General features: G+C 57.7%; 1 protein-coding gene across 2 annotated transcripts in view; it reads right to left on the reverse strand.

Moving 5' to 3' along the window:
* Window positions 1-13,899, reverse strand: part of IQSEC1 (IQ motif and Sec7 domain ArfGEF 1) — a 359,058-nt gene extending 345,159 nt beyond the window's left edge. The window contains exon 1 of one of the 2 annotated variants that reach the window (XM_075996351.1): window positions 13,628-13,899. In XM_075996351.1, the coding sequence (XP_075852466.1) occupies window positions 13,628-13,899 (272 nt within the window). The remainder of the gene's footprint in view (window positions 1-13,627) is intronic. The other variant, XM_075996355.1, reaches the window with a different exon arrangement.
* Between the last annotated feature and the right edge of the window lie 675 nt (window positions 13,900-14,574).

A 14,574-nucleotide genomic window follows, 5' to 3' on the forward strand; every position in this document is an offset into this window, starting at 1 on the left:
GCATCTGCACACGGGGCTCCAAACCTCCTCCCGGACTGCACCTGCTACAGCCGGATGTCTGTGCCCCTCGAACTCGTATGTTGAAGTCCTACTTTGGGAGGTGACCAGGTCCTGGGGGCAGAGCCCCCATTGGGAGTAGTGCTTTATAAAAGAGGCCCAGAGAGATCCTCCGACTTGCAGCCTGAGGACAGCGAGGAGGCAGCGGCCTGCGACCAGAAAGACCCCAGCAGACTAAGAGCCTGCCAGGGCTCGATCTTGGGCTTGCCAGCCTCCAGGCCGTGGGAATAAATGTCTGCTGTTTATAAGCCACCAGTTTACAGCTTTCATTCTGGCAGCCTGAAGGGGCTCAGACGGACGAGAAGTGCCAGTCCAGCTGAGAGACACAAGAAACACCTTTTACAATAAGAACAGTCCACACAGAGTAGCTGATGTCCCCATGAAATAAAAGCTTTTTCCATCCCTCTGGTCACCTCCTGCGAAGGAGAGGATTTTCCGCTTCTGCTGAATGAAAGTCTGGGAGATGGTGATGAACCAGCCCCCCTGGTCCTGTCCCCTGCCGGGGCCGCAGTCAGACATTTCTTAAACAAGAGGGCCAAGCCCCCTTTGCTGGCTCCTCTAACCCACCCACAACCCCCAGCCTGGGGCTTTCAGGTTTCTGGGGGACAAGACACAAGGGGCTTGCTGAGTCCTGTCCAAGAGCAACAAGCACCAGGCCACTGCTAGCAGGACCACCCTCTGCAGAGCGCACAGAAACTTGAAGCCCAGCTCTTATCACTGCTGTCCAGCCCTGGCAGAGCCCAAGAGCTCAGCCAGAGGAGGGCAACAGGGCAACCAGACATGGAGCACGATGCCAAGAGCACTGGTTTGGGAGTCACGCAGGCCAGGTTAATGTCCAGCCCTGACGCTTACTAACTGTACAACCCCAAGGAAGAGCTTCACCTCCCAGTTTTCACATCTGTGAAATGGGGCCATGCAGGTGAAAAGGGATCAGCTAGTACATAGCAGGTACTCAATAAATGCCTACGTCAGCCTGTCTCTTAGAGGAGACCCCCATGCCAGGAAAGCTGCTGTCTCAAGGAGAAAAGCAGTGAAAACTCAGCCATGGTCAAGGCCACCAGTCAGTAGACTTTTTCTTGGAGACACAGTCTTGCTCTGTTAGCCAGGCTAGAATACAGTGGTATCATCATAGCTCACAGCAACCTCCAACTCCTGGGCTCAAGCAATCCTTCTGCCTCAGCCTCCCAAGTAGCTGGAACTACAGGCACAAGGTACCAAACCCGGCTAATTATTTTAATTTTCTTAGAGACAGGGTTTGTTGTATTACCCAGGCTGGTCTGAAACACCTAAGTTCAAGTGATCCTCCTGCCTCAGCGTCCCAAGTAGCTGGGACTACAGGCACAAGACACTGTACCTGGCTCATCACTAGAGTTTTTGATGAGGCTCCCCATTAGAAGAAGGTTTAAGCACACCCCCCCAATAATGAATGTATACATTTATAGGTTATGTGCAGGTGCAACTATACTGACCATGCATATCATAAAAGAGCCACCAAAAAGATCTTGAAGGAGGAGATTAAATAATAGGTAGGAATAGAAGCCCTGACATTTTTTTTCCTGCACCTCAAAGAATTGTGCCCTTCACCCCTAGGGATATGCATGCTCCATTCTGGAGACTCTAGTCTTGTCTGCACAACAATTGTGGATTTATTTAAAACATGTCACTTTAAATATAAGCAGTTTGCTGAGATGGCATTGAAGGTGAGCAAGGTGTGGCTGCCACCTGCCCCGGAGAGGGAGGGACGCAGGTGCTCAGGCAAGTAACAGGGAGACGAGGTTGCAGGGACCAGAGCTGCAGGAATGCGTGTGGTAAGAACAGAAGACTTACTCTAGCATGTGTCCACATCCTAAAAGGTTCTGAAATCAGAGCCAGTCCTTAAAGGATGCGTGTGGTTTCAAAAGGCAGGAACAGGTGCAGGAGGGGTATTCCAAGCAGAGGGAACAGCGTGAGATGTGAATATGGCATACATCCTCGAAAGCAAGTTCCAGGGCAAAGGGCCAGGGGCTGGCCAGCATCTGGCCACCTAGCCCGGGACGGTCTGTGAGCAGAGAGCACATTCAGGCAAACAGCTGTGCCTGGGGCCAAAAGGCCTGGAGAGGGACAGGGATGGAAAGCTTGGGGGCCCCCACTACCATGTGTGAGCACCTCCCCAGCATGAGGGCCCCAGGCTCCCAGCAGGATCCCGGCCAGGCAGGAGGAAGCTGCCCACGGAGCCCCTGACACCAAGGCGGCAGGCAGGGGTGAAAGGCAGTGCTCGCAACGAATATGGCCATCAAAACTACACGGTGCGATCGCTGCTCCGAGACCCCTTGCCCCCAGATGCTGTGGCTGCTTTGCCACATGGCAGGGGTAAAAATACAGCTCAGAGTAAGGGGGCCTTGGGTGAGCACAGGTAAGCATCCCTCAGGGACGAGGCGGGTAGGGAGGTCCTGGCCTGCTCCTGGCCCACTGGCCAGGCCAGGTTCCAGGCCCACAGAGCATGCTCTGCGCTGGGAGTGCCAGGCTTCTGATGACCTGCAGGATGAGAATGCCTTCAGACACAGCCACCCTCGAAAGGCACCCTCTACAGACAAGTCACCCCAGCAGGGACAGGTGAGAGAAGTGAGAGAAGTGTGGGCAAGCCACAAGTGAATGAAACTTCCATCAGCCTCGGGGTGGGGAATGACAGAGCATAGCCTGAGCAAACCTAATGTGGCAGATTAAAGACCCCTGCAAGTCTCTGCTCCTCCCCCCAGGGAGGGCTGAGGCCAATCTCCTTGCTCTTGAACTTAGGCTGGCCTTATGAACTGCTTGGCCAACAAGATGTGGCAGAAGTGACATTCTGGCACTCCAGAGGTCCAATCACAGCAAGCCTCAGCTCTCTCACTCAGGCCTTTTGGGACACTAGCTCTAGTGCCCCTGGGCCACCACAGAAAAAGCCTGACTCCCCTGAGACCACCTTACTGGAGAGGCCACATGTGTATACTCCAGCGGCAGTTCTAGTTCAGACACCCCCACGTGTGCCAGGTGTGAGTGAAGTCATTTTGGACCATCCATACCAACCCATTGGCCAGCTAAATACCACTGAGTATCTTTGGAACACAGGGAACAAGCCAGGTGAACCAGCTCACACCTGGAATCCCAGTGACTCAAAAGGCTGAGGTGGGAGGATTCCTTAAGCCCAGGAGTTTGAGGCTGCAATGAGCTATGATGACGCCACTGCACTCTAGCCAGAGTGACACACTGAGACAGTGCCTCTCAAAAAAAAAAAAAAAAAAATGGATAAGGGAAAGAGAAGGGGAAAGGAAAGGGAAGGGGAACGGAAAGGGGAGGGGAACGGAAAGGGAGAAAACACAAGGAACAGAAGAACCACCCAGCCAAGCACTGCCCAACGTTTGACCTGCAAAATCTTGAGATATATGGTAAAAATGTTGGTTGTTTCAAAACTAAATTTTAGATTAATTTGTTATATAAACAGCAAATAACCAGAACATTTAGAGTGACTTAATGATTGACTGATTCACTGATTCATTCACCCTATACGTATTCATTAAAACCTACCCTGAGGCAGGGACCCTCATAGGAACCATAGAGACAAATCATTCTCTCTCCATGTCTCCAGGGAGCTTCTGGGCTGGTTCCTTGGGACCCACCCAGTTTGTCACAGCCAAACAGCCATGTTAGCCAGCTTTCTCCCTGGGGTCTGCCATTTCTGGGCTTCACTGCCAACATTCCCTGTCTAGTTCCTGCCCTTGCCTTCATGCTCTCTGGGTGAGGATAAGGTGATGTGGAATGTTCTACCTCTAAAACAAGTTTTATTATGCTCTAAAAGGTCCCCTATATACTATTTAATAAAGTAAACAGCAAGGGGATTAAAACATTACAGTAGCAAACACCTAGTCAACACAAAAGAAGGTAATAATGGTGGAAAAAAAGAAGAAAAAAGATATAAGACATACAGAAAATATATAACAAAATTGTGTATGTAAATTCTACCTTATCAATAAGTATATTAAATGTGAGTGGATTAAACACTACAATCAAAAAGCAGAAACTGGTAGAATGGACAACAAACAACATAATTCAATTATATTCTGTCTACAAAAGACTCACTTTAGATTCAAAGACACAAATAGGTTGAAAATAAATACAGAGACATGCGCACACAGTGGGCCATGGGAGGGGAAAGGAACATTCCGGATGCTCCTGCTTTTTTGTGAGGAGTCCTCCATTCAGTTCCAATAAAACTAATTCTCCACTACTGCAAAACACAAAAAGGCTCTAACCAAGTGCTAAAGGGATTGAGATGACACAGCTTACAGAGGCCTGGACTCAAAGTCAGCTGCGTTAACATGCAGAAAGATCAGGTAGACAGGTGACAGACAGACGTGTGCTCTGCTAAACTCCAGTCGTCTCACTCTACATCCCTGCACTTTGCTCTAACACATTTCTTCTCGCCCTAGGAAGAAGGAGCCACAGTGACACAAACCAGCATGTGTGAAGGGCGCTCAAAGGCACACCTACTAAGGACTTTCCCCCCTTCCTCATTCTAGATGTTAGGGTTTAATCCTTGTGACTCCTCTAGGAGGTGAGTGATATTTTATAGCCCCATTTTATAGGTGATAAAACTGAGGCACAGAGCAGCTCAACCACTGGCCAGAGGAAACACAGCCTGGAGGATGGCAGGAGCTGGGATTCGGGCCGGTGGCCTGACCCCAGGGTACGTGTCTTGACTCCTGCCCACTGCATAGTCCACGTGCTACACATGGAAACCCACCAGGAGCCATTTGGAAGTCCTGGCCAGCCAGGGAACGTAAGCATCCTCCATAGAGGTGAATGAGTAGGTGGCCCAGGTATGGGGAGCCCAGGCAGGGTCCAAGGATGTCGCCGGCCCCGCTCACTCATCATTCCAAGAACTACACAGGGAACACAGACTGACTCACAAGTGCTCACCTGGAGCCTTCCCTTTCTGGTTCAACCATTCTCTCTGCTCCCGTCTGGACAGGTGATCGCTGGGCAGAAAAGACAGGGCAGGGCCACGTTCCTTCATCCCAAACCCACCAGCTCCCGCCACCTGCCCCAGCACCGGCTGGGCCAGCTCCCAGCACCCCGCCTGTGTTCTGCAGCCTCCTTCTCCCTGTCCCGCACCAGCCCGTCTGATCACGTCCCTCCTCTGCTCGACACCCTCCAGGGACTCCTGTCTCCCTCAGACTAAGGCCAAGTCCCCAACAGGTCTACCTGGCCCTGCAGGCTCTGCCTCACCCCTCAGCCCTACCGCTATTCCCTGCCACCTCCTCCCCGACACTGCCCACCTCACTTTGTCCCATGAACACTGGACCCTCCCAGTGCCCCAGCCACCCCAGGCACACTCCTAAAAGGGAGATCTGTCTGTCACTGTCCCCACAGTAGAAATGAGGAAACCGAGGCTCAGAGAGGTTCACTTTACATGATGGGGGGAGTAGAAGAAGTGGATCCTGAGGCCAACCCCTTCCCCAGAATCCTGTCCCCGGGTCTTCCACACAGGCTACCACTGGTTCCCGCTGAACTTCAGGCTGTTCACAGAGCCCTGCAGCTCATTCTCGGATCTCACCCGCACACATGCCTGCCCCTCTAAGGCCCCGAGGGGCTGACCCCAATACCACTGGACAGGTGCTGGGGACTTTTCACCTGAGCACCAAGGCTGTCTGGGGACGCCACCCAGCACCTCATCCCCAAAGTGCCAGGCACTCCAGGGCAGGCTGCAAGTGACCTGCAAGGATGCCCTCCTAAGAAGCCCTGTCTTCTGTCCTTAGCAAGCCATCTCCTGCCGTTCTCTGCAGGTGTGTGACCCTCTTGGTGCCAGTGAGTACACAGAGCAAAGAGGACATACAGACTGCTACAGGCACTTCCAACCAGGAAGCCTGGAGACAAAGCAAAGAGAGGACACAAATCCCAATCCTCCCATACGGCCGGGTGTCCCGAGCACGCCCTGCATGAATAAAGACAGATGAAAATGCACAAGGCTGTGCCACCAGCAGCCTCCTAGTGGATTAGCAAATGCTCACGTCAGGAATGAGGAAGTCAGAACACCGAGAGAGGAGCACCCACACTGCCTGGGCGCTGTGCGGCTCAGAGAGCCCTTCCCAGGCACATCCGCTCCTCCTGCCCACAGCAGCCCTGCAGCCGGCACCACCACCCTCGGCTGTTTTGCAGAGGAGGGGCTCACGCTTCTGGTGGCCAAGTAACCTTTCCGATGTGACCCAGGTAGCAAGGGAGAGGCCAAATCCGACACTCAAAGGGAAAAGCCACAGCCACCTCCAATAAGTAACAAAGCTGAAGTGAATTCTGGTTCCCCAAGCCAAAAATCTGGAGAGTTGAACACACCACTTCTGGAAATGGCTCCAAATGTTGCACAAAACATTTATGCGATGCAACCAACAGCTCTGAAGCAGCACAGTGTGGTGGTGAACTGCACAGGCTCCTGGAGACAGACAACTAGCATCCCGCTTCTGCTACTGGGTGGCCGTGGGCAAAATGCTTACCTTCCCCGAGCCTCAGTTTCCATATCTGCAAAACAGGATGAAAATAGCTCACACCTGTCACAGGGTTAGCGTGTCAGTGGAGATACTGAGGAGAAGGTGCCCAGCACACAGCATCTAGAACAGGCTCAGTTACTACTGTGGTTTTTTTTTTTTGGTTTTTTTTTGAGACAGAGTCTCACTTTGTTGCCAGGCTACAGTGAGTGCCGTGGCGTCAGCCTAGCTCACAGCAACCTCAATCTCCTGGGCTCAAGCGATCCTACTGCCTCAGCCTCCCGAGTAGCTGGGACCATAGGCATGCGCCACCATGCCCGGCTAAGTTTTTCTACATATATTAGTTGGCCAATTAATTGCTTTCTATTTATAGTAGAGATGGGGTCTTGCCCTTGCTCAGGCTGGTTCTGAACTCCTGACCTTGAGCAATCCGCCTGCCTCGGCCTCCCAGAGAGCTAGGATTACAGGCGTGAGCCACCGCGCCCGGCCGCTACTGTGGCTTTATATAATAAGAGCATGCTACATGTAGGTGCAGAACAACAGGCCTTTTGTCCTGTTCCATTGTGAATCCTTCCTTCTCTGAGAAGGAAAGCCAAGCACTTCAAAATCAGGACTCAGACCAGGCTCAGCTTGGCAGGGGGTCAGACAGTCTTGGGTACCAGCCCCTCCAAGACTGAAATCCGGGTTCCAAGCAAGGTGAGCACCCTGGGCTGCTCTGTGCCTGTCCAGGCCTCACCTGGCCCAGCTGTCCCAACTCACAGACTGCTACAACCACCGACCACACCTCCCACCCCAACACACACCATGTCCACAAACATATCACACATGCTGCTTCATCAGCCTTGACACCATCCTCCTCCTCTCTCTCGCTCTGCAAGCCCAGCTCAAATGTCACCTCCTCCAGGAAGCCTCTTTTGATGCCCATGGGTGGTCAGTTGCTTCCTGGGCTGGGGCTGCACATCACTTGGCCCCAGTTCCTACCCCAGCCCGACCCCTCCATAGTCTTTCATGTACAGGTCTCTGTCTCCCTTTCGCAAACTTCCAAGTGGGGGTGGTGGGGGAGCTGCCCAGAGCAAGGACAAGGACAAGAATCCCGCATGAGTAGCCCAGGAGTAGGAAGACGAGAGGAGGTAGAGTTCGAGCGTGGGTGGTGCTGTGCCCACTTCCTGGGACACAGTGGGCGCTCCCCAGATGTTAGCTCCCTGAGCTGGGGGCTCCAAGCGCTCTTGCAGAGGGCGAGGCATGCAATGAAGCGGCCACCGCACCGTCTAATCACAGGACCTGGGGACGAGGCAGGCTTCTGCCCTGCACAGCTCTTTCAACTTTTCTGTATGTTTGCAATTTTCTGTACTAAAGCATCAGGGAAAAACCATCCTTAAAAGAAAGCCTCAATACCCAGCTATTCCTCCTCCTGGAGCTACCACTTTTACTGAGTCCCACAAAGCCAGGCACCACAGGCAATTTCCACATCCGACCTCCCGTGTGGCAGTGGCAGCCCCAGTTTCCAGGGGAGAAACAGCAACGCAGAGAGGCTGGGCTCTGCCTCACTTGGAAGGTCCCAGATGCTGGAAAGTAGCAGAGACACCACCAGGACCTGCCACCCCACTGCTGGGGCAGGCTAACTGCTCAGGGCCGGCACGGGGGCCTACAGGGTCCCTAGAGCAGCTGCCAGGGCAGCTAGAGAGGAGGGAGGCACGTCACGCCCAGGCAGCAGCTCTCTCCCCACTGCGACAGAAGCACTCAGCACTCGTGATGAGCGGCCAGCGCACCCTGCCCAAGCACCTGCCCTGTGGAGGGGCAGGGCTCAAACCCTAAAGGCCTCGCTGCCTCGGGAGTCCTGTTCCCGTCACTCAGTCAAGCCTGGTCCACGGCTGGGGCACTTTTGGCTGCAGCCTGGCCGGGGTCTGCCCCGAGTGTGGGCAGTGACCTGGGGGCTGCCGGGGCGCAGACTGGCTCCCGGCCCAGGTACAGCCGCTGCTCCACTTCAGCCAGGCCAGCCCAGGCCCGGCCCAGGTCTTTCCAACGCCCGGTTCGCCTGCCTCAGTTTCCTCCGCCGTGCTGCGGCAGCTGCACAGACGGCACCTAGACGCGCTCAGAATGGTGCCCCTCCCGAGACACGCAAGCGTTGCTCCTTCTTAAATAAACAGAAATCAAAAGACCCTATCAGCTGTCAAAGCAGTCACAGAGGAGCTAGCCACCCAGCTGTCAAAAAATGCTGATGTCCCCAAACTCCTAACTCCAGGCCCCTTCAGTGTGACCAACCCTTCCCACTCCCTCCACCGAGGCAAAGTCTCGAGGTCGCTGCCGGGAGAGGCCCAGCAGGGGAGGCGGAAGCTCACGTGGGAACAGAGCAGGTCTCGACTTTATTTCACACACAGTGTCGCTCGTTGTTTTTCTCAGCTCCACTAGGTAAAGAGGCGTTTCTTGATTTATTTTCCAGGTTGTAAAATAATAATTTGCTTAGCTTGTCAGACGGCTGGGAGAAGCTCAGAGAAACACTCCCTCAGCTTTCTGTGGACTCCACCATCTGCTGCAAAGACACGACCGGCTCGCCCGCTCCCTTGCGGACAGACATTCTGTCCAAGCAGGACAAGTCTCCCGAAGCGTGCTGCGGCACGTTCCCAACGCGGGGACGTCCGCCCCAGCGCAGCTGCCGGCGTTATCTTGGCTGGGAGAACAAGAGCTTCATTTAACGAAAACTCAACATGGTATCTCCCCGCTGTCCTCCCGCTACACCCACGACCGGAAAGGAGCCCCCGGACCACGGGCCGCCTCTCACAGCCCCTCCTGGTTGCTAAGAGGAGGAAAGGGAATGCAGACCTCGGCCCCAGCCCCGGCCCGGCGTTGGTACTTCCCAGCTACCTTGAAGAACACACTTATCACAGGCTCCTTGCCAGGACCCTCCCAAGTGCAGCTCCCTATGTCGCCAGCCTGCTGCCAAACAGGACGTCCCGGCTCCCCCGCCGCCCTCACCGGTGGCCATCCTTGAGCCTGCCTCTGATCTGATGCCCCCTCGTCTGGTTAATGTCGCCACAAGCCCAGCAAGAGTGCTTGTTTGGTAAGTCAACAGACGCTGAATGCCACTGGAAACCTCCCCCAGAGTGAGTCACCAACTCAGAGCTTCAGAAAAGTATCCTCTGCAAGTGATGTGACAGCACTTAAGGGCTTGAGGGACAGAGAAAGCGAAGGAGGCTGCTCCACCAGGCCCTGTCCCCAGCCTGCTTAGGCTAATGTTTACTTCTGCCAAGAAACTTTGGAGGGTCACAGGCTAGAGGGGTCATCTCATTCAATCCCCGCCCCCTCCGTGCTGCCACCACTGAGAGCTCTGCCCCGGCGACAAGATTCCACAAGGCAGGGCAGCAGCCATGCATGCTGGGCTTTCTCCAGCACGGAGGGGCTGGGAGAGGGCCTCATCGACAGGGTGACAGGAAGGTGCAGGGTAAGAGCAAAGGCTGGAGCCTGACAGCCTGAGCCCAGTCCTGGCACCACCCCCAGCCAGATGGGAGAGCTGGGTTAAGGCCCACAACCTTCCTGAGCCTCAGTTTCCACATCTGTAAAGTGGGAGCAGCAACTGTACCCACCTCATAGGAAGGATAAAACAAGGGGTGAGTTGACCAAAGCAAAGACTCCGGAGCAGGGTGGGCACACGGGAAACCCGCAACGGATGCGGTCACAAGGCACCCACCCCGCTTCCCCGGATTTGGGTCTGTATGTTTGTCAATACCAGCTGCACCTGCTAAAGTTCAAGCTGACTTTCTAAACCACACGGATGGACTTTCTAATCCATCCCTGCTGGCTTCATCCACTCAACAAACATCTACTGAGCACTTATTATGTGTCTGAAGCTGTAGACAGTGGAGGCCAGTGCCAGAAACAGATCATTAGAATGTAGCTGACTAGACGTTGGACATGAATTCTGATGTCAGGGAAAAAAACAACCAAATAATCAAAGTAACCAAAGGCATCGCACCACTGTGTTCTTTCCTGTTATCATCCCACATCCCCTACAGCTGAGAAACTCCTGATGATTTTTTTTCGGCGGGGATCAGGGTATGAAGGAGTGCTCTCTGTGAAAGGGTTTAAAGGTTTCTGGCCTTCAAAGCTTCCAGCACACCCCGCCATCCGTGCATGGACTGCTTGGGTGAGGTGGTGCCAGGCTACTGCTGTCCCAGGGCAAGGCTGCCCAGGGCCTCCCAATTGCATCCACATGTCCCCAGGACACGGCACCTTCCACATGTGCAGCGGCTGTTGGCTAAGCCTGGGGCCCACAGAGGCTGCTTACCAAAAGTCAGGGAGGCCTGACATGCTCACCGGACCCTCCCTTGTATCGGCCACCCTGTGCAGGCAGGGAGGCCTGGGCGTGGACACGGGCAGTGCCTGATGGTGCCCCCAGCACAGGTGGGGAGTGGAGCCGAGCCCCCAGCAGGAAGTAAATCCCGATGTCCCGGCCATGCACTGCCCCGCCACCTCAGGGAGCCCATGCCCAATCACAGTGCCAACCCCACCTGGCCTCTGCACCGCCTCCCCACCATGCCACGGCCCCCACTCCACACCCCCTGCACTCAGCCCCAAAGGCCTCACCTCCCGCCTGTGCTCAGCTGGCCCAAAAGAGATGACAAACTGATGAAGCAGGGAAGAACTGACATGCACTAAGTGCTGCTGTATACCAGTTTCCTTCATGCCCATTAACTTCACTTAAGCCTCAGAGTGTGGGAGGCAGCTACGATCATTCCTATTTCATGTGCATTTAAGAAAACCCACGGCCAGGAGACATGATGTGACTTGTCCCATGGCTACTGGCTGGGAAGTGCAGAGCCAGACCTCAGACACAACTATGTGGGCGCAGGCCCATGTCCCCTTCTCTCTACAGACTGTTTATCCTCTTCCTCTCTTCTCCATTCTTCCTTTTATGTCTCCAAGCACATCGCTGATGAGTCTGCACACAGTAGGCATCAAATGAAGGCTCTCAAGGGTGTTGGCTAGCTCATGTCCTTTAGGAATAAATCAGCAGCTGGGCATTGGACATGTCCAATCCATGTTTTGGAAAGCAGCCCCCAGTAACCTAAACCCCAAGTATGTAAGCCAGCAAGCATGATACTGGGACCGTGGGTGTCCGGCGGGGGGGGGGTCCCCAGCATTCTCCTTCTCAAAAGGCTGGGAAATGAATCAGATGCAGGGAACAGGCCAGGGTGCTCTGTCTCGAAGGGAACCCACAGAACTGCTGACCTGCGGCTCTTCCCAGCCTCGCTCCCCAGGAGCGCCTGCAGCATCAGCCGGCCGCAGGAGCCTGCAGGAGGTGCAGACTCTGGGCTGCCCTGGGCCTGCTGGGTCCGAGTCTGCACTTCAGGAAGATCCCAGGCGCCTGGTGTGCACATTCAAGTTCAGAAGCCACCCTCGACCTAGACCATGGGCTGAGGGCAGTACTGCCACACACCCTGCTTTCCTTAAAGCGATGCTGTCCCAGGCCTTGGCTATGTCTCAACTAAGGGGACGCCAGATGGACACAGAGCGGGGGGCTTCTGACACAGTCCCACCCTGGCACCCCTGCTCGCCCCGGCCAGGCCACAGCCTGGAGACGGCACCAGGGTGCCCCTGGCAGGCAGGATGCGCTGCCTCTAAGAATCCTCCTGCCCCACACTCCACTTGGCCCCCAGCGGTGACTCTGAAGGGAAAAATGGAATCCATCCCCCAGGATGCTGTTGTGAGGCGTTTGCCAACCAATGTGTGTCACTGTTTCCTATGAAAACAGGGACCCATGTCCCTGCCCTGGTGCTACCTCCCTAAGCTGATAAGGACTACACTTGGCAGCCCCCAGCTTTTCTTTCGGTCTTGCATGGGGGGAAGGCTCGGACCACTGCGAGACGAGCACTGGGTGGCCCACGCCTGCTGCAGGAGCTGGACGAGGAGGGCAGTCTCAGCTCCAGAGAGCCAGGAGTGAGGCTCAGAGAGGTCGAAAGACGGTCTGCGCGTCCCAGTGACAGAGGTTAGGAGCATCCACACACCTTGCTCCTCCCTCCTGGACAGACAGAAAGCAGGAGCCCAGACAGAGCCTCGAGGCTGCCCCACACCCTGACCCCCGCCACACAACTCTCTTCTTCCCAGAGCCCACCAAGCCCACGGGCACTGCTCAGAGCCAACGCGCTCCAGGCAGGGTGGCAGGTGGGGCCCTCTGTCCCATGGCCACAGCCCCAGGGCAGCCCCACCTGGGGTGGGAGAAACACCAGGTCTCCCATGACTGTACTGGGGCTCCTGGGAATCAGGAACCACCCCCCCATTCTGGAGCCAGAGCTAACTGCCCCCCTCACTTCTGCCCGCCCAGGAAGACGGTCCAGGAACCGCTGCCACCCACGCCCCAACACACTGTTTTCTAATCTGCCCGGTCCGGGCGGTCCCCAGGACAGAGGGACAAGGGGCAGGCAGAGGGCACACAGCAAGCAGGAACTCTACCCAGCATCACCCGAAGCCGCCCCTCACCCACCCAGCCCCAGGTGGTCTCTACACTTCCAAGGGGAGAGGCCACACGCCAGCCTTGGCCCCAGCACCCACGGGAGCCCTCAGGGCAGCTAAGCAGTCCCGCTGTCCCCACTAATCCTCCGTCGAAATAGCCCGGGGTAATCCCGGGAATTAACCCGGAGCCTTGAAGGGAAAGACGGCCTGGAACAGGGAGAGGAGGGCTCAGCCTGTCCCAGGCTGGACACACTGCAGGGTCCCCGCGGGGCACCGCGACCACAGGGACCCGGCCGCTTGAGGGCGGGCTCGCGCTGCCCCGTCCCCACCGGCTCTCAGGTCTGGGGCAGTTCTGGCCCCGCCGCCAGCTCCCTCCAGGACCGCTGCCCGCGAGGCCGACCCAGCCCGGAGCCCGGCGCCCGGCGCCCGCGGAGAGCCGGCGGGAGCCCTGGGGAGGCGCAGTGCCCTCCGACCGCCGACACCGAGCTCGGGTCGGCGCGGCCCGCGGAGCTTCCGGGTGAGCCCGGCGGCCCCGTGCCTGGCGAGGGCGCTCCCCGCCTCGCGCCAGCCCGAGGGAAGCGGGTCCCCACGAAGTTCCCAAGCCCCCCGCCCGCCGCCCGGACCCCGCTTACTTGTCGCCGTGGCCGCCGAACTCCGGGACGGGCCCGAGCGGCTGCGGGCCGGGGCCGGCGCCCGGGGCGGGCGCGCGGGCGCACGCGGCCAGGTGCCGCCGGTGCCGCTCCAGCAGGCCGGCGTTCTCGCGGCTCAGCCGCGCCACTTGGCGCTCCAGCTCCGCGATGCGCCGCCGCCGGCGCGCCAGCAGCCCCTGCTGCGCCGCCACGATCCGCGTCAGCTCCCGCAGGTACCCGGCCGCCTCGCCGGGCGGCTCCGCGGCGCCCGCCATGGCCCGCGGCAGCGGGCGCGCCTCAGGCGAGCGGGCGGCGGGGCGGCGGCGCGGCCATGGCTGCGCGGCGGGGACGGCGGCGGCGGGGCTCGGCCGGGGGCGCGGCGGCGCGGGGACGGCGCGGCCCCGCCTCGGCTCCCGCCTCAGCCGGCGCCGCCCTCCCCGCGCCGCCCGCTGCGCCGCCGCCCCGCCGCCCCACGGACGCGCGGGACCCGGAGCGCGGCCGCGGGGCAGCGAGGAGTTTGCGAAGTGCCGCCGCGCCGCGAGGGGAGCGGAGCCCGGCGGGCGGGAGGCCGGGCGGGGCGGGTGAGCGGACGGGCGGCGGGGCGGGCGGGAGGCCGGCGGGGCGGGTGAGCGGACGGGCGGCGGCGGCGGGAGGCCGGCGGGGCGGGTGAGCGGACGGGCGGCGGCGGCGGGAGGCCGGCGGGGCGGGCGGGAGGCCGGCGAGGGGCAGCGTCCTCCTGCGGGCCCGCGACTGAGGCGCGCGAGGAGGAGATTAAATAACACCAGAGAACTTGGCATTCTTAGGAGCGAGGTCTCCTGACACAGGGTGTGTTCGTGGTCGCAGACCCAAGACAGCCCCCCAGCTGTCCCTTGCCGCGCCACCAGAAGGCGGCAGCCTCCGTGGCACGTCCACGTTGTTGGGCGGCGAGGCCCAGGCGTCCGCCCTGCTCA

This window comes from Microcebus murinus, chromosome 21 (assembly GCF_040939455.1).
Source record: "Microcebus murinus isolate Inina chromosome 21, M.murinus_Inina_mat1.0, whole genome shotgun sequence".
In the NCBI taxonomy this organism is placed as follows: domain Eukaryota; kingdom Metazoa; phylum Chordata; class Mammalia; order Primates; family Cheirogaleidae; genus Microcebus; species Microcebus murinus.